This window comes from Leptodactylus fuscus, chromosome 6 (assembly GCF_031893055.1).
Source record: "Leptodactylus fuscus isolate aLepFus1 chromosome 6, aLepFus1.hap2, whole genome shotgun sequence".
Classification (NCBI taxonomy): domain Eukaryota; kingdom Metazoa; phylum Chordata; class Amphibia; order Anura; family Leptodactylidae; genus Leptodactylus; species Leptodactylus fuscus.
In genome coordinates, this window is record NC_134270.1 from 82,847,257 (window position 1) to 82,868,148 (window position 20,892).

A 20,892-nucleotide genomic window follows, 5' to 3' on the forward strand; every position below is an offset into this window, starting at 1 on the left:
TATCGAATAGTAAAGAGCATGTGTAGGAGAGTATGAACAAGGCCTCTTTGTAGCATGTAACCATCAAGACACATGTCTCTTGTAGATGCAACATGCTAATTAAGACTATTCATTAAGTTGTAAAATTTGATTGTAAAAGTATCAATAGACTTTAACTGCAGATTAGGTTTTAACTGCATCGCTGAGTAGCACATCTTATTGTGTTTTTCTTCATGATTCCACCATTAATTATTCTATATAAAGTACTGGGAAGCAGGAAAAAAATTCTGAATGGGGTGGATTTGAAGAAAAAATGCATCTCTGCAACTTTCTTACGGGCTTTGGTTTTACGGCGTTCACTGTGCAGCCAAAATGACATGTCCCCTGTATTCTGTGTTTCGGTACAGTTCCAGGGATACCAAATTTATATGGTTTTATTTACATTTTGACCCCTTAAAAAAAATCCAAAACTGTGTTAAAAATTTTTTTTTTCTAAAAGTCGCCATATTCCGACAGCTGTAACTTTTTTTTACGTCAGTGTACTGGGATGCATAGGGCATCTTTTTTTGCGGGGCCGGGTGTACTTTTTAGTTCTACCATTGTGTACTTTTTAGTTCTACCATTGCAAAAAATCATCCTTTCTTTTGCAGGCTGCATAGACCAGCCTGCAAAAGAAAGAGATTGCAGACTGGCCGGGGAGCCTGCGATCATCGGCAAAATGGCACCTCCGGCGCCTTTGAACGTGGCGCCGGGGGGGTTAATGCCTGTGATGGGTCCGGGGACCGATCGGAGGCATTAGAGCCGGTTGTCTACTGCTTAAAGCAGTAGACACCCGGTGGCTATGGCTGCCGCCCGGCTCCCAGGCGGTCGCCATAGTTATAGACCCGACATGCGCCATACTATTACGGCGGATGTCGGGAAGAGGTTAAAAGATGATGTCAATATAAAGCAGAGATATGGTCGAAAATATTTATAAATGTATTTTGCAGAGCATTTCCCATTTTGAAAATTGTTAATTTTTCCAAATTTCCATCAAATTTCCTATTTTTAAATAAATAATTACAAAAATATTGATGAATTATTGTTACTTAATTAATTTTTGATCAGGTCAAGTCATTAAGTTTAATTGATAACCCCCAACATTCTTCTAGTACTTATATTGGCTCAGGTCATGTGAAAAAATATACATCACATTATGTTTCTACCTACAAATGAAATTAAAATTCATGTGAAACATGAATCCAGTCCAACTTTGAGTACAGCTAATCCCAAGCCATACTCTCATACTATGTAGTTTCTGGTTTTTAATAAAAGAGAGGAAAATAAAGATTTTTTGTCTTAAGATTTTCTTTTCACCAGTGAATATGGCTTTACATTGTCAATCACAAGTAATTACGAAGAAAAATAATTATTTCATGTTGTGTAAGTTTTACTGTAATGTTATTACATTGTAAGCTTTGTGATATTGCTGCTACTGCATTAAGGGCCCTCTTTGGAGTATTTGGTATAATCTAGTATTTTTGAAGGCAGGAGAAGTGCAGGCAGCTGCATTAAGACTGCTGTAATTAATAAGAGAATTCTGAGAGGTCCTTAATGACATTACTAAAGAAGTCAATTTTAGATTGGTGGGGGTCTGACTCTGAGTGATTGGCCAACTAGCTGTTTAAAGGAGCGTCTTTACTGTTTACATTGCATGCAGCTGCTGCAGTGCTCACATATCTCATACTTATCATAGTGGCTATTGTAGATATGGCAGGTCAGCCCCTATTATAGAGGTTGACCATATAGCTAATATGGAGGGCCTAAAGGTATAGGTCTCTTCCAAGTCATATCTTTTTCTCAGGCAATTTTAAACAGTGATAAAATTATTCAATTTCAGTGCAAGTCTAGGGAGTCTAGATGGGATAGTGATGGGATATTTTTCTGGTTAGCCAAAAAAAAAGTATCATACCTACAACTTATCACAGACGGTAAAGGGGAACCCCCTTGTTATATTTAAAGTCACAGTACTGTTCCCAGAGAACTACACAATAAAACATAACTTTTAATGAATATAAATAACAACTACTGACAATACCGACATCATCAGCTTAATGTGTTGTTAGATATCACCCAACCAACCCCAATAAAACACTCAATATGAGACCATAAGGGAGCAGTTCTCTCCAATATGAGGGGGCCACTCTCAATAAAATATCCCAAGTGGTCCAATGTTAGTGGATAATCATAGAAGAGGGTATAGAGCTAATGTGCTCAAGGTCAGGTCATGATATTGATGAACCCCTATTAACCCCTTAAGGACCAGGCCATTTTTTGGTTTCGCATTTTCGTTTTTCCCTCACATTTCAAGAGCCATAACTTTTTCATTTTTCAGTTCACAGAGTCACATGATGGCTTATTGTTTGCAGGACAAATTGTACTTTGTAATGGCACCATTCAATATGCTGTGCAATGTACTGGGAAGCTGGAAAAAAATTCAGAATGAGGTGCAATTGGAGAAAAAATGCATTTGCGCCATTTTCTTATGGGTTTAATTTTTACAGCGTTCACTGTTTGGTACAAATGACATGTTACCTGTGTTCTACGTGTCAGTACGAACGCGGTGATACCAAATTGATATAGTATTTGAAATGTTTTGATACTTAAAAAAAAATGATAAACTTTGCAAAATAGAAAAAAAAATTGTGTCATCATGTTCTAACACCTGTAACTTTTTCATATTTCCATGTATGGAGCTGGTTGTGGTGTCTTTTTATGCGGGACAAGATGACGTTTCTATTGATACCATTTGGGGAAAGATCTGATGGTTTGATCACTTTTTATTCAATTTTTTATAGGAGGCAAAGTGTTGAAAAAAACGCTATTTGGCTATTTTTATTTTTTTTGCCGCTACGTTGTTCGCAGTATGGGATAAATGTTTTAATATTCTAATAGTTCGGGCATTTTGGAGTGCGGGGATACCTAATATGTTTATGTTTAATGTTCTTCAATTACTTTTATAGCTGATCTAGGGAAAGGGGGGTGATTTGAACTTTTATATTTTTTAAATTTTTTCAATACTTTTAAAAACTTTTTTTTTCTTGTTATACATTTATGATCAGACCCCTTAGGTACCTTGAAACCTAGGGGGTCTGATCGCTCATACTATTCACTACAATACTACAGTGAATATGAGTGAATATGAGTGAATCGTCTAATAGATCTAGTGCAGAGACAAGCCTGGAAGCCTTCAATAGGCTTTCGGCTGTCATAGCAACCGATCACCGCCCTCATGTGACGTTCAGGAGGGCGTCGATTGGTGAAACATGGCGGCGCCCGTGCCGCTGGCGCCATTTACACACTGCGGTCACGTTTGACCGCAGTGTGTAAAGGGTTAACAGCAGCGATCGGCTCGGGCACCGACCGCTGCTGTTAGTGGCAGGTCCTGGCTGTATGATACAGCCGGCATCTGCCCTGTATGGAGCGAGCTCAGCATGTGAGCTCGCTCCATACATCCCCATGCGACCCATGACGTACAGTTACGTCATGGGTCGCTAAGGGGTTAATATACTCCTCAAAAAAAAACAAAAAAAACAATCCAAGTATGTCTATGGGGAGTCATAATATCACATAAGAAATGTGGTGTTGAGTGGTGTCAGTGGTGTAAAGCGACCAGAGCCTCCACAATACAACTCCAGTAGGGGTAGTAATAGTAAAAAAATACTCTAGTGTTAGCAGTGACGATCAGCTAGATGACTCGACTACATACGTACAAGCACACACCCTATTGACTGAGTGTACTGGAGTGCAGAGTCGCCCACACCCACAACTATAAGGTGTACTGAGAATGTGAACTATATCCCCTCCCCATATAAGCTCAACACGTTTCATCTATCTGTTCTATTAAGATCATCAAGAGCAATTGAATATGCAAGTAAAAATTAAAAAATGCAGTTCCCGAGCCTCTGATGGTGAGCCCCAGTACTAACAAATGAGTTGACCTCCAACACTTTTGTCTTTTTGACAGTACCTCACTATTTTTCCCTATATTTTAGAGAATACAATCAAGTGTTATTAGAATTTGATATTTTGCCTCTCAAACTGCCACCAACCTATTATGCAGGACAATGACAAGTTCATCACTATATCCTTGTCCTTAAATATTCTGGCAGATTCATAGAAGAATGAACCACAAAGAAAAAGGACTTTAAAATCTGTATTTACATGTAAGGATTCATGGGTGGAGAAGATTCTCTCAGCTTTACCTGTACTCTGGCCATGTACCAGATTCCCAGCCTATGGGACAAGCTTGTGGGGTGGGGGACTGGCTGCTGTGTCTCTGCTCTACTTTTTTACTCGTTACAAGCTATTTAAATACAACTCTTAATGTTTTTTTATCATTATGCCAAATAATCAAGAATATATGAAGAACATTATTTTTGGCAGAGGGAAAAATAATAATAATTATTATTATAGTGAGATTACAACAATTCAGTGTAAAACAGAGAATTAAACATATTCATGATTAATACACTGCGACATTTACATACAAAACCGCACGTTTAATACTATTTGCAGTGTAGTAGACAGATTCTTACCCTCCCTCCTATTGCTTTAGACTTTATAATGTTACAAGTAGTTGGAATAAGATTAACATGAATTGTTTCTTTCCTGTAAATCATCCCCAGCAAATCACTTTGATAGAACAACCAAGGTCACTTACTGGACATGATGGAAAGCCTGTCATATTACTATTCAAGACAAGGGAGAGGATTTCTTATGTAGATACAATAGATGTGCTTTGGCCTCATACATCTTTCAACAAACTGGTGGAGAAGATTCTCTAGGAATTCTAACTACTACGTGGGCAGGATGATAATGTCCCTATTCCCAATCATGAATTCTGACAAATGCTGTAGTGCTATTTCACAGAGTATTTCTGAAGTACATTCTTCCATCCCCTCCCAATATTGAAATAGCTAAATATATGGTTTCTGTAACTCATGGGTACAAGAGAAAGATTACATGTTTATTGATTGTAACCACTACAGTTCTCACATCTTCCTTAAGAAAAGAGTGCTTGTACATACCTTGGGTGTCAGCACAATTGCAGATCCTCCATTAATGCCAATTATGGGCATAGATGTTTGTGCAGATATGAAGTCAAGGATCTGGGCAACAGACTCTGTCCTTGTGTCATCTTCAAAAACAACCCCATGAATTCTTAGGCTGGAGAGAACATCACATATTTGCAGAATAAGGCTGCGAGGATTTGTATCATTAAGTATTACAGAAACGGGATTCACTTCCATAGAAAAGTTGCGGAAAGCTGTGTGTGAAAACCGGGCACTCTCTGGTGGGTAAGAGGTACCACTAAATATTATGGCCACATTAAGGGATCTTGGAGTATCTTCACGGAATTCTAGAAAAGGACTGGCGCATGCCAGGGCCAACAAAAATAGCATCCTAGCAGCAGCGGGCACAAAGGCAGTGTTCACAGCTGGTGGAAAACACATCTCGAACGGTTTTGGTTGCCACTCTAGATATGAAACAAAGAAGAATGAGTATTAGAAAGAATTAAACAAATTATTCATGAATTTGAGATATTTATAAATAACATTGTTATTCTACAGGTATTTGAATTAACAGAAGTTTAAAAAAATAAAAAAAACTTGAGAGTTGATACCTTTTTTAATGGCTAACTAATAGAGATGAGCGAACACTAAAATGTTCGGGGTTCGAAATCCGATTCGAACAACCGCACACTGTTCGACTGTTCGAACGGGTTTCGAACCCCATTATAGTCTATGGGGGAAATGCTTGTTTCAGGGGTGCGCAACATTCGATCAAATTCTACTTATCAAGTCCATGAGTGAGGGCCGGGCTGGATTCTTCTCCCTGCGCAGTGTCCCCGCGTCCTCTTCCAGCCTTGAATTCACTATGCTAGGCATCGGGCCTGGGCAGAGCCGACTGCGCATGCCCGCACTACAAGCAGACATGCGCAGTCGGCTTTGCCCGACCCGATGCCTAAGCAGAGTGAATTCAGAGCCGGAAGACGCCGCGGGGAAGCTGCGCAGGGAGAAGACTTCTAAAGGTAAGAGAAGAACCAGCGTTGATTGGCCGACTGTATAGCATTCTGCCAATCAATGCTGGTTATGCATCGAATGTTAACTTCGAACAGTTAGTAGTACTCGATCGAGTACGAGTGTTTCGAATACCGTAGTATTCAATTGAACACCTACTCGATCGAGCACTACTCACTCATCTCTACTAACCAATAATGATGACAGATTACAAGCTTTCGAGGCTCTAGGCCTCTTCTTCAGGAATAGTATATAAGTATACCTGAGGAAGAAGCCTAAAACCTTGAAAGCTTGTAATCTGTCATCATTATTAGTTAGCCATTAAAAAAGGTACTAACCCTCAAGTTTTTTGTTTTTATATATTTCATATTCACTGAAATACATAGAAAAAAAAGGTTACAAAGGAATAAAAGGTTATTAGAGGTCATTAAAGGTTAGATAGACTGTCCCTTCTAGACAAGTTCTTTTTATATGAAATTTAGCATGGCAATCTGCTAATCCCCATATGACTGGCTGATGGAAAGTGGGGAAGTCACAGGTTACACATTGACCTTACAGGAGATAACCTTAATATTACATAGTGTAAATGGAGGAATGTAATATATTGTTTTGTCAAACTCTGCTAGGCTAATGCAATGTGATTTTGAGAGTGAGGTCCCATCTATATTTTCCATAGGGCCCAGTAGGGATTCCTTTAGATTGACCAAAGTATTCATGTTAATTTTCATATAAAAACTTTGTAACTAACATTTGTAATTTGATCCCCTTACAAACATTTTAGTAATTTAAAGGGATTGTCCAGTTTTAGAAAATAAATGTTATTGTTTGTATTATCAAGTACATCTCTTTCTTATATACACTCTTTCACAAACTTATTGTATAATCCTATTTTGTGTATACAGTATAGAAAACATATAGGTGATTGCACATAACATTCACAAAGTCATTCTAACGTCACCACTATTTAACCTAAGATAAGTAGATTAGATTCTGTCATTTTTAAACTGAAGATTTCACAACCTGAGAGCTGAGATATTACAGCCGACAGTCACCATGTCTGGATCACATCTATAAGTCATTTATGTGATGTTAGTGCCACCACATATACTCAGTTTAATATTAATAAATTGGAGATTGAAATTTTATAGTAAGCTATATCATTTCATACATTGCATCATCAAAGTTACTTTATAAAATGAGGAAAACTTTTAGATGCAAGAACTAACGTAGCAGTCAGGGATCACATAAGTGGTACAATTAGGTCACCATAGGGGAGTGGCATATTTAGCGGCAGTATTTTTATCTAATGATGCATTCTTTTTATAGTTCTCCATTTCTCTTGTTATTGCTAAATGCTTGGGAATTTTAGTAACAAGGAAAAACACAAGAAAACAGTTCTAACCCTGCTGATTCCAGGAGGATATAAATACGTGCCTATCATAGGCACAGATTGATTGGACGTCTGAGACTTATTCCCTGTGCAGTTTCTGCAATAGAATTTGCCTATTGTCTATAACCTATAGTGGAGAATTTCTTAAGCTTGAATATTGACTCTGCCATAAGGGTGACCTTTTAACATCCCCTGAGAAACACATCTTATTTCTTGACTCATCTACTTAGTCATCTTTCCTAGCTCTCAAAATTCTGCTAACCATCTTCCACAAGCATTTCTTTTAAGACAGCTATTTGCATGAACATGAACTTCAAGTCATGTTTCTCTTCCATTAATGTCTTTAAGATAAGGCCAGATGGATTTGTAGAACAGACAGGAATTGCTGAATGTACAGACATTTATAATTATTGGGTAGTGATCCGCAGAGCGTTACAGCGCATTTTATGGAAAGAATTTTTTTTTTTCTCCTGCTGTGAAACAAGCACATCTAATATAGCTCATGATTCTTTTGTCTTCTAGTAAATCATTACAAACAAATCACTTCCAAACTGTGCATCATATCTATTGAAAACAACAAAAACAACAACAAAAAAAAGCTTTTAGCGAATTGTTTGCAATGCCAGCAAAAACATTATGATATACTGGAAGGAATAAAAAGCCTTTGATCTTATTAACCCCACATATGCCCAGCTCTAGGTGGACTATAATAATCTGCTTTGGTTTAAAAGCTTGGTTGGTTGCATTGTATAATATATTTCAATCATATCTTACAAATTTGCTTCATTTTGAAGAGTCAATCTCCATGAAGATGTAGCATCATGGAATTGTTAAATATATACTACACATAACCTTTGCAATAAAAAATATTGTATTACAAAGAATTGCCATGGAGAATGTAAAAATATAGGATGCAGTGAACCTGCTGTAATGGCAAACCTGTTTAACCCATTAACCACCAGACAAGTCCAGGAACAAGCATTTTTTTCATGCAACATAAATACTAGAGATGAGCGAACAGTAAAATATTCGATATTCGTTATTCGTTTCGCATAGCTGCTCAATATTCGACTATTCGATAGAATATTGAACCCTATTATAATCTATGGGGAAAAATGCTTCATTCCAGGGGAACCCACCATTCAACTCAGGAGGGTCACCAAATCCACTATGACACCTCAGCAAATGATGCCAACACCTCTGGAATCTAACAAGCCCAAGTCACAGTTTTACCCCACCATCACAGCCTATCAACTACACACTTTCCACATTCAAAAAAATCTCTATCAAAGTGTTTTCCCACCTACCTGGAAACCTTCTTTCTTCCCCAAATGGATGGACAGAGACCCAAATTTAAGCTAAAGAAACAATAACAAGCACCCCTTTAAATCACATTGCCCATGACAACCACAGATGGAATAGGCAATGGGAAATCTAAAAGCCCCCACCCTTAACTGTCATTGTGGATATGTGTGTGTGTGATGTGGTAAGACCTTCCAAAATTAACTTTTCTGGCCCTTAATGTGAGCCCTTCCAAATTAAGTTAGAGGCCCTTAAGCTGAGCTACCAGCAGAGATTGAGGTCCTTTAGATGACTACAGCCTCTTACCAGCAGAGTTTTAGGCCCTTTAACTTAGTTCATATATGCACCAGCAGAGTTTTTTTCCCCCTTTGGATGAGTTGAGCCTTGCACCAGCAGAGTGTTAGCTCCTTTAAAATTCTTAGCCCCTAAAACGGTGGTTCCAGAACCATCACTCTCATTGTGTTGGATTGATGCAGTGGATTGGACTGAGGACCCAGACATTGACCTTGATTTTGATTGGGACATTGATAACATTTTGGCATCAAGTCCTGGTTGTAACTTTTATTTAGAGGACCGCAAAGGTGATGAATTGGCTGCAACTACTACTACCGGTAATGATCCTCTAATATTGGACTCTACATTACCTCTACAGGGTTCTGATCAGGTGTTAATAGTCCAAACAACATACTCCAGTACTTTACATGTAGATCAGAAACCACTTTCCCTTCCAACACCAGATTTAACCAAGCTTCACCTTCATCATCCTGCTGAGATGGAGCCACTAAAAGAAACCTTGCCTTCAAAGGCATGTTCTAGAACTGTGACTGAGCCAAATCTAAATACAGAGTTCCAAATACTTTGGAACTGAACAAAACTCACCAGCAGTGTTTTTGGCCCTTAGGGTGAGTTGAGCCTTGCACCAGAACGTGTCCCGTAACATCAGGTGGGCCCTAAATTCTGCGCTAATTTGTATAAAGTTCCACTTGACCACTGATGCGTGGACAAGTGCATGAGGCCAGGGATGCTGCATCTCAATCGCGGCACACTGACCGAATGTAGTTGAGGCTGGGACCGGGTCGCAAACTGTGGCGGTCTGCAAACTGTGTCTCCCCGCCCGATATTCCTGGCGGGAGTGCTGAAACACTACCCCCCTCATCAGCTTGAGGGACAGACAGCACAGTGCATCCGAGGTCAGGGATGCCATCCTGGATGAGATGGCAATGTTTTTTGCCCTGCTGCAACTGGACCCAGGTGCAGGTTGGCGTATGTGATAATGGCCGGAACCTGGTAGAAGATCTGGAGCTTGCCAGATTCAAACACGGTCCACACATGGCCAACATTTTCAAATTATTGGTGCAATGGTTTCTAATAACTTACCCCAATTTACACAAGCTACTGGTTAAAGTATGGCACTTGTACTCCCACTTTGGCAAGTCTACAGTACCTATTGCTAGCCTCAATACACTCCAGCAACGCCTACATCTGCCTAAAGCACCAGCTGTTGTGCGAGGTCACCACACGCTGAAACCCTAGATACTGTATGTTGAGCAGGGTGTGTGAGCAGCAGAGACCCTTGATAGAGTTCCATCTACAAAACCCAAGGGTTCATCAAAGTCAGCTCCCTCAGTTTCTGCACCATGAGTTTCCATGAGTGGCAGACTTATGTGAAAACCTATCCCATTCTTTCCACTGGACAAGAAAGATTAGCATGTGCTCATCACAATTGCTGATATGACAGCTGCATTAAGTATGGTGCAGGGTACAATGCAGACCAGGCCCGAGCACCAGGAACAGGTGTTACAATGGCTAGCGGATAATGCTTCCAGCTGCTTTTCCAGCAGCTGGTCAGCCACTACCTGTAGTCATGTTCATACCCAAGAGTCTGCCCCTCCTTACTCCCAACATGCCCAATCTTCCCAACAGAGTCATCTCACCCTTGCCCCCTCCCAGGATCTCTTTTCGGGTCCTTTTACTGTCTCTCCCTCTGTTGAACCACTTCCCGAATTGCAGGAGCTACCAGACGACTTTGTGTATCCTGATGCCCAAACACTGGAGCATCCGCCATCACCTGGCAATTTTGTGGTTGTGGACCTGCAAAACTCGCCCATGTTGCCAGACTAATTCCTCCAACAGGCTAACAACTGCCATCCGCTCCACACCCACCAGGGGCACACTCTCCAAGGTCTGGGACACGTTAATGGCACCCCCTGGCCAAACTACTGCCACTGAGGGGCCTATTGTCACCAGGAGGGACAAGTACAGGCACATGTTGCGGGAATACCTGGCGGACCCCAGCCCTGTCCTCTCCGATCCCTCTGCGCCTTACATTTAGTGGGTCTCCAAGTTGGATTTGTGGCTGGAACTTGCGCTCTACGCATTGGAGGTCCTTTCTTGCCTTGACGCCAGCGTGCTATCGGAAAATGTCTTCAGTGCAGCCGGTGGCATCATCACGGATAAGCACAGCCAGCTGTCAGCTGTCAGTGCTGACCGGCTAACGCTGATCAAAATGAACAGCCACTGGATAGATCCATCATTTTCATTTCCAGCAGTGTCAAGCACCCTGACATGAAGTTTGATGTGTGTGCTCATCCTCTACAATTCTTCCTCCTCCTCATACTCCTCCACCATCAGCGTTGCACAATACTGCTCCTACTAGGTTCAATACACACTAATGCCCCCAAACTCTTCTGGTTAGAGGCTCAATCCACCCTGATTCCCCCAACTGTGCTGGTTAGAAGCTCATTATAAGTCATGCCAATTAACACACTGGCACACATGGCTGACTTCATGTTAGGGAGGGTTCACACAGTGTAATCACGGCCGCAAACTAGCGCAGCGCATACGATCCCCGCTCCCATTGAAATCAATGGGAGCATGTACGACCTGCAATGGTTCCTGTGGCGTAGACGTGCCACATCACGTGGCACGTTACACCGTGTGAACCCTCCCTTAGGTTGCTTTTCAAGAAACAAAGGCATAGTTCACATCATGAAGAGCAAACAATAATGGATTTTTGCAATCCATAACCCCCGGTGTAAGTTAAAAATCTCATCCTTTGTTCTGGTACACGAGAAGAAAAATCGCACAAATGATATGTAAATATGGAGGCAGGCTAAGCAGCAAAAAAGGTGGCTACAGGCAGAGGCATGGACAGGGGTGATGTATAGCGGGGAAAGAAGTGTAGATGTGGAGGCGAGCTAAGCAGGAAAAAGGTGGCTAGAGGCAGAGGCATGTTCAGAGGTAGCAAAGCGAAAGATTTGATATCCACTAGCCACTCATGCAAAACTCGCCCATGTTGCAAGACTTATGCGAGATCTCTCTGTGTCTTTGAGGAGTCCACCAAGAGGGTCAGCTTTGACAATGCATTACTGATTTTAACAATCCTGCTCCTGTGTGTGATACAAGAATCCCTCATCACCATCCGGGATAACGCATTGTACACTGAGTAGTTAGGCATAGGAGCAGAACCATTCCAGCAGGATAGTCAGTGCACACTCCTGTCTGCTTCAAAGCGTATATTGATGAAGGAGGAGGAGGATGACGAAGTGGCATACGATTTCATTGTCACACAGGAAGCTAACGGCACCCCCTGGCCAAACTACCGCCACTGAGGTGCCTAGTGTCACCAGTTACATGACAAATTTAGTGTGGTTTGCACACTTTGCAAGTCTAAACTGAGTAGGGGCTCTGAAAAGAGCAACCTTACCACCTTTTGCGTGCGCTGTCATTTGGCAGGCAAGCCCTGGGCTCAGTGGGAGAGAGCAAACGCAGGACAATCGTCGCCCGGCGTTGCCAACACTGCCTCTTCCACTGTTTACACCAGCCTGGACACCTACACATCTGTCTCTGACACATTGGGGAGTTCACCCTAATCTGCCCTTTTGGCATGCACCATCATGCACCTCTTCCCAGCCACTCCCATCTCCCAGGTGTTTCATTGCAGGCAGAAGTACAGCTCAAGCCACCCACATGCCCAAGCCTTTAATGGCCTCATCTAAAAACTGCTGGCCCTGGAGATGTTAGCATTTATGCTTCTGGATACCCAGGCCTTCTGTCACCAGATGCCAGCTGGGACACCTCCCTATGCTGGGCCTAGCCGTTACTACTTCTCTTGGTGTGCTGTCCCCGCCTTGCGCCTGCACATGTCCCATAACATCAGTCGGGCCCAGAGTTCCGCGCTTTGCTGCAAGGTCCACTTGACCCCTGACACCTCGACAAGCACTTGTGGTCAGGGATGCTGCTTATCTTTAATGGCAGGCCAGGTGAATGTAGTGGAGTCTGGGCCTGTGATGCAAACTGAGGTGGCCTATCTCCTCTCCCAGCCCAAGATTCATAGTAGACTTTCTCTGAAAGCCTACTCCTGCGCTGCAACCTCAACCCCAACTACGAGCTAGAAACACTGTACCACTGGCGTGGGGAGATGTCAGCAGGCCATGATGAAGCTCATCAGCTTGGGAGACAGACAGCACACTGCCTCTGAGGTGAGGGATGCCATCCAGGATGATATGGCAATATGGTTTTCCCCGCGGCACCTGGGCCCAGGCATGTTTGCATATGTGATAATGGCTGGAACCTGGTAGCAGATCTGGAGCTTTTCACACGGTCCACACAAGGCCCACGTTTTCAAATTGTTGGTGCAAAAGTTCTTTGAAACCTACTCCATTGTGCCTGATATGCTGTTCAAAGTGCAGCCATTTTCGTAAGTGCGAAGTAGCCTCAGCTAGGCTGAAAACATTCAAATCACACTTCTGTCACCTTTGCACCGTTGACTGGTGGAGGAAGATGAGGGGGATGAAGTGGCATTTCATGTCACTGTCCCACACGAGGTTTGAGGGTGAAGTTCAGTGCATCCCATTGCTTCAGCATGCTTGGTGTGAAGGGGAGTGGAAAATGGAGGAAATGGAGAGTGACCCTTACAGTTGGGGGGGCAGAGAAGTCATGCCAAGTAACACACTGGCACATATGGCTGACTTCATGTTGGGTTGCTTTTCAAGAGACAAAGGCATAGTTCACATCATGGAGAGCAAATAATACTGGATTGAACAAAAAATTGGATTGAGCTGATATAGCGTGACTGAATTGCTGTGTATCACACTTAGCATTTGGGGGCAGACCCTTAAAAATTGGATTCACTATACATGGCCTGACTGAATGAATGGCTGTCTCCCACTTAGCTTCGGGGGGTAGACCCTTAAAATTGGATTGAGCTGATACAGCCTGATTGAATTGCTATGTCTCCCACTTAGCTTTGGGGGGTAGACCCTTAAAAATTGGATTCAGCGTACATAGCCTGACTGAATTTCTGTGTTTCCCAGGTAGGTTTTGGGGTTACACACCGTGAAAAACTGGCCTGACTGAATTTCTATCTCTCCCACCTAGGTTTTGGGGGTACACACCATGAAAAACTGGTTTGAGTGTACATAGCCTGACTAAATTTCGGTGTCTCCTACCTTGGTTTTTGGCGTGCACACCCTGGATATTTGGATTGAGCATACATAACATGACTGAATTTCTGTCTCTCCCACCTAGGGGTGTCCCCCCCCCGCTATTTTTTTTGGGGGGACACCCCTAATAAAAGCTGTTTTTCACGTATATAGCAAGAAGTAACTGCTGTGGATTCCTGCTATTTTGTGGGGGACATTCCTAATAAAAGCTGGTTTGCAAGTATATAACAGGAGGTAACTGCTTTGTATTCCTGCAAATTTGGGGGGGGGGGGTGGACACCCCAAAGAAAAGCTGGTTTGCACATATATAGCAAGAAGTAACTGCTGTAGATTCCTGCTATTTTGTGGGGGGACACCCCTAATAAAAGCTGTTTTGCACGAATATAGCAGGAGGTAACTGCTCTGTATTCCTGCAAATTTGTGGGGGGGACACCCCTAACAAAAGCTGGTGTGCACATATATAGCAACAAGTAACTGTTCTGTATCCCTGTTTTCCACCGTCCGTGGAAAGCTGGACTCCTGCCCTGCAGTGTATAGCTCTGAGAAGAGCTGTTGTTGTTCTTCGGTTTTTCCCTGCCTATCTCAAGCTAATGCCTCTCTAGCCCTCAGCAGATATGTTTCTCTCCCTATCTCTGACCACAAAAAAGGCGAATATGGCGGCGGCCATTCTTGTAAATGAAAGGTCACATGTTTTCGGCAGCCAATGGGTTTTTTCAATTTTTTTTCAATGCCTCCATTGTTGTAGTTCCTGTCCCACCTCCCCTGCACGGTTATTGGTGCAAAAAACGTGCCAGGGAAGGTGGGAGGGGAATACGAATTTTTACTGCGTATGCCGTGTGGTATTCGATTGGGAACGAATACCTCGAACGGCCTGATATTCGATCGAATACCTATTCGATCGAACGGTGTTCGCTCATCTCTATTAATGACCTTTCATAAGGATAGACCATCAATATAAAGAGCTTGGAATAATAGACACTACTACAGCTCAGTTTTAGAACAGAGTGATAACTTTTTGAAAACTTTGTGTATGGAAATGTTAAAGGTGATGTTTCCATTTTACAATATACAGTGAGAATGGAGATAGCACACACATTTTTTTTTTTACTACACAATGTCTGCTTATTTAAAACTTTCACTTAGTTGAAAGTGAGTTCAATAAAGTATACTAAAGCAAAAATCATCATTACTTTCAAATGTGACTTTTTTTTCTTTGATAAATGACCCCACTAGGATGTAACTACGGCCCTTAAGGGATTCTGGATTGTTCCCAGGAGATTCTGGGAGAAGTTCCAACGCCAAGATGTTCTATAAATACTTAACATCACATCATTTGAATAAGTGTAGAGGCATTTTCTAGTTCTGTTATGCCAAAACAACTACTTACTCGGTGTACATTATTTTGTAATTAAATGTGATTGTCGCCCAGAAATTTCTTGTCAGTGCAGTAAAAGTATGAATACATGGAAATAGCTCCATATAGAATAATTACAATTGTCATTATGTTTTCTTCTTGCGGACTTATACAAAAATCAAGAGCATTTTTTGCAGTAGAAGAAACATGGAATCAGAACTTTGTTCATTAGTTTTACAGTACTTCCTCCATTCTAGCAATACATTTGGATGTGAAATTAAGGGCTATTCCTAATAGGAATGATTTTGACTTTCTATTGATGATGGCAGCACCCCTAAAAACATGAATGAAGCAGCAATTCCAGAGTTTTTCTTTGTATTGAAGGTTTTCAGTAATAGCTATCAACTGGTATTTACCTACCTTTTTCTCATTTTTTTGTAGATCAAATTTAAAGGGGTTTTCTAGGCAGGTTATTATTTTTATTATCAGAAAGTGTCCCTGGGGCAGTCACATGATCACTCCAGGGATATGGGTAATTACAGATTTTTTTTAAATTGAAGTCAATTAGAAGTTAGGCAGGGGTTTATTTTTAGTTTATCCTGGACAACCACTTTAATGTATAGGCATGGGAATGCAGGAACCTAACACCCCAAATAAAATGATGCAGAGAATGTCCTAAATGATGTCTATCCTGTCAAAAGAGTTCCTTCAGTGACAGAACTATCATTATAACAGCCGTTACGACTGCTACGTGGCCAGTGACCTTAGGTGGCCAGGTAGGCCTCTACTTTTTTTTTTTTTTTTTTTAATAGGCCATTACTTGCTGGATTAAACAATTATCCCACGGCTGCCTCTGCTCCCCTTTGAGTCCTCCAGGGGACCCCAAGTGTCCCTCAGCATGTCGGTAAACAGGGTCAAAATGTCACTGATTCTTATCAGTCTGATGCTCAGGCCCTCCTGGAGGGCTGAAGGGAGAGTGGAGGCAGCTGTGGCTAGGAGCAGGGATAGGTAAGTAAGGTTACGGCACTTAGAGTAAATACTGTTGAGTATTGTTCCAAAACTAAACTGCTTTATTATTATACTCTGGGGTATCTTCAGACCCCAGAGTGTAATGATCTGAACCAAGGGGAAGTGATCAAAGAAAACAATGTTACTCACCTCTTCTGGGCTCCAGTGAGGGTCTTCGAGCCTATTCAATTATATCAGAAACAATAATGTCTCATAGTGGCCCCCAAGTGTTTGTTACAAATTTTGTATACATTTTGGTTTTGGCTGACCCCAATTACAGGCTTCATTGGTCACACTGGCGTGACAATGCACAATGATGCTGGTATAACCGATTTGAGTTTTGCAGCCCAATTTCAGGCCTCAGTGGTATGTGACATTATTGAAGAAGCCCAAAGATCCAGGACAGAGCCCAGGAGAGGTGAGTAACATTGTATTTTTATCTTTGATCACCTCCCCTGGGTCTAAAATTATTATACTCTGGGGTTTGAAGAGACCCCGAAGTATAATAATAGTTTGTGGAATGGGAACACCAAAAATGTTTGGGCCAACAGACCCAAAATGTATGCAAAATTTGTAACAAAAGCTTAGGGGTCACTATGGGACATAATACTGTGTGGAGGTCACTATGGGATATTATACTGTCTGAAAGAGACCACTAGTTTCTAGTTATGCCCCTGAGTTCCATAATGTCACTTCTATCACTTACTAGATTTTAAGGTTTGGTGCCACCAAAGCCAGAAGCAGTGTTGCTCTTGCCACCCACATTCTTATTGTTCATAGTAGTAACTGCACAGGTGTTTCTTCCTCCTCCCCTTCCTTTAATCTGTACCTTGCCCTGTTTTTTTTCCATTTCTTTTTTTTTTTCTGTACACTGTTCTTAATTATAGTGATTGACTGTCAATTTGTCAAGAATTCTGGCACTGTGTGTTTATCTTTTTTTTAATTTGTTTGGGTTTCCTTTATTTTTACAAACAATAATTTGAAGAAAAGTCAACTTTAAAGAGGACCTTTCACCATTTTTCCCACAGGCAGTTCTATATACTGCCGGAAAGCTGACAGTCTCGGCTTTCCCGATGTGGGCCCAGTGTGAAGAGCTTACGGTCTGGTACCGTAGCTCTTCTATGGTCAGAAGGGCGTTTCTGACAGTTAGCCAGAGATGTCCTTCTTCACAGCACAGCCAATCGCGCTGTGCTGTGAGAGCCGGGAGGGCGTTTCTCCGGGCTCTCACAGCACAGCGCGATTGGCTGTGCTGTGAAGAAGGACGTCTCTGGCTAACTATCAGAAATGCCCTTCTGACCATAGAAGAGCTAAGGTAAGCTCTTCACACTGGGCCCACATCGGTAAAGCCGACAGTGCGCTGTATATAGGACTGCCTGTGGGCAAAATGGTGAAAGGTCCTCTTTAAATAACAGATTTTTTTTTTTAAATTGGTGGAGGCTTTCATACTGTGTATATGTGCACACTTGCATAGCAAATGAACCCCCCCCAAAAAAAAAAAAAAAAAAAAAAAAAAGCTTAAGCAATTAATATGTTTTTCAGATTAACAACACTCCATCATTTTGAGTAATTGGTGAGAACATAAAAAAGGGTTAAGTGTCCTGTTTGTGTTGTTGTGTTATTCTATATTTACAGCAGGTATGTAGCAGCAGCAGCACAGCTATTTCTTCTCTTTTATAATCTTATCCTATTTATTGATTTCTAGCACTAACCTGATTTCTAGCAGTACTCGCCATTTCTTCAGTTTTGTTATTTTGGGTAGATTCTAGTTCATTATGAACCAATTTGCTCATCTCTAATTAGGAGCAACAACAGTTTTACTACCATCCATTTCATTGCTAAGTAATCATTTGATGGAGATCTATTTCCATCTTTAAAAAAAATAAATATAAAAAATCCACTGAAGCAGGTGGTCTTGAATAACTCACATCCCTGGAAGAAATGGTGACAGTCTGCACTGACTGTACCCTAGCCAAAGATGAACATTTTTTTAATGTTTTTAGTGAGATCTTCTTCCAACTTATACCAGCTGACAAACTATTGGTCACAACCTAATGGAGTTAAACCCAGGGTCAAGGAGAACTCCAAAGCCAGCAGGGTTCAATAACCTTTTGAGTCAACAAAAAAAAAAATGTACTCAGCAGATGGTGTCAGTTCTATATAAGATTCAACAGTGTTAGAGTTTTAGATAATTATGGTGATTATTTTTGCCTTGTAATTCATATCCAATTTCTTATGATCTTAAATCTCAATTTGAAAAGATTGACTAAGCTATTTGTAGAATTATGCCTCTCTCTACCCTACCCACCATTCTTCATTTTTATGGTTTAACACATAATATCAGAGGAAACCTTCCCTAGTTTTGTTAAAGGGTATAGTTGTATTAGTTATTTATTTTCTGTTTTGTCAAATACATACTGTTTTTTTGTCACTAGTAACACTAAACAAATTGTTGCAATCATAACAATTAGCTATTTTTTGAATAATATTCATAACCAAGATTAGAATTATTTTGAATTTATCTTTCAAACTACAAAACAGTCTACCAAAGAGAATAAAGGACAGTAACTGATGTCGAGACTTACAACAAAACACTAGTTTTGTATTTGGATTTAGAAATCCTGTAGCATAAATATTGAAAAACTCAGCAACTCACAGTTTATTCTGCACTATCATTGAATTTTTACAAAACCCATGAATAGTCACACTTCCTTACCAAACTTTCATGCCAAAGTGAGCACATGTTTTTCAAAAAATGTCAACTATCACAGTGCATAACAAACTGGCTAAGTGTTTAAAAATTCCAAAGTGTTAATGGTAGGGGACGTCCTATAGCTAGAGACCATTTATTTAGGCATAAAACTGTTGGAAGACTAGGAATGCCTAATGTATGTAAGTATTACTTAGCAACCTAGTCTGCTCAATGTGATATACGGTGGTCAGCTGATCTGTCCGTTACTTAGATTCACATAGAACAATCTCTCATTTCTCCTTTAGACTTGCACACCTCCCTAATAGTTCCCTTCTGGGACACTTCCCACGTCCCACAAATGTCCTATTATAAAAGCTTACTTTCATACTTGGAAAACCTTCCATGCCCTATCTATTCCTACAGATCAATGTACCACTATCCTTTCTTACATGGGGTATTCAAGACTTCAGATTATTTAAATTGTATGATCGTGGGACCACTTAGGTGTCACCATTCACCAGTCACCATTCACCATTGTTTTCTTTGAAACAATTGTACTCTTTGATTCCAGGTCTTTCTGTAGCTCTCCACAGGTGGACCTTGGTTCTTGGACAAGTCTTCTAATAATTATTTTCACTCCTCTGTCTGAAATCTTTTTGGGGAGCACCTGGTCGTGGCCAGTTTAAAGTGAAGTGATATTCTTTCCACTTCTAGATTATAGTCCCAACACTGTTCACTGGAACATTTAGTAGTTTAGAAATTCTTCTGTAACTAATGCCATCAAGATTTTTTGTAACAATTGGTTACGAAGGTCTTGAGACAACTCACTGGTCTTACCCATCATGAGATGCTTCTTGTATGGCACCTTAGTAATGCAACACTTTTCTACAGGCCATCAGTTGAACCAGTTGATATTATTTTTTACTAAGTGTAATATATAATAATAATTTTATGGACATCTATGGTTCGATTTTTTTCCTGAATTAGGTGAATTTTTTTCCTGAATTTCGTGAATTAGGTGGGTTGTTATCCACAGCTGGTGAAGTGAAGTTTTATGTACATAGATATTTAGAAATATATTTACTTAGAAAATTGGTAAAGAAAGGTTAATTAATGTCTGAGGGGCCACTGAGGGACAGGTTAATGTCTAAGAATTCATATTGAGGGGCCATGGAGATGTACAAGTTAATGTCTGGCCACTTGGGGTTACAGGTTAATGTGTGATGGGTCTCTGTGGGGTATAATATTAAATGGGGCTACTGCTGGGGTATTTGACCGTGTTATTAGCCACTGAGGGGCATTATATTGTATGGGACCATTTAACAGGCATTGTACTGTGTGAGGTCATTATACTATGTGCGGACCACAGAAATCTTCACCATTAGGTCTACTGAACTCAAGTCTTTAGTTTTAAAAAAAAGTCCAGAAAAATGCTAAAAAGTTGAGTTATTATGACAAGATGACATGACCCAAGCAAGCTCATTTGGTTCTATTTATTTTTAAGGATGCTGGAAATTAACAGAAAATAGCAAAAAAAAAAAAAAATATATATATATATATATATATATATATATATATATATATATATATATATATCAATAGTAATAACAACTATAAATAAAACTTTTAGCTAAAATTTACAGCTTGAGTTGTTGATGTAATTG

At 40.7% G+C, this 20,892-nt stretch overlaps 1 protein-coding gene across 1 annotated transcript in view; it reads right to left on the reverse strand.

Annotated features, from left to right (window-relative positions):
- The window catches only part of GRIN2D (glutamate ionotropic receptor NMDA type subunit 2D), a 721,729-nt gene that overhangs the window by 318,851 nt on the left and 381,986 nt on the right, over positions 1-20,892 (reverse strand). Inside the window, exon 7 of the mRNA XM_075276758.1 lies at positions 5,049-5,497. Within this exon, the coding sequence (XP_075132859.1) occupies positions 5,049-5,474 (426 nt within the window). The 5' untranslated portion in view covers positions 5,475-5,497. The remainder of the gene's footprint in view (positions 1-5,048; positions 5,498-20,892) is intronic.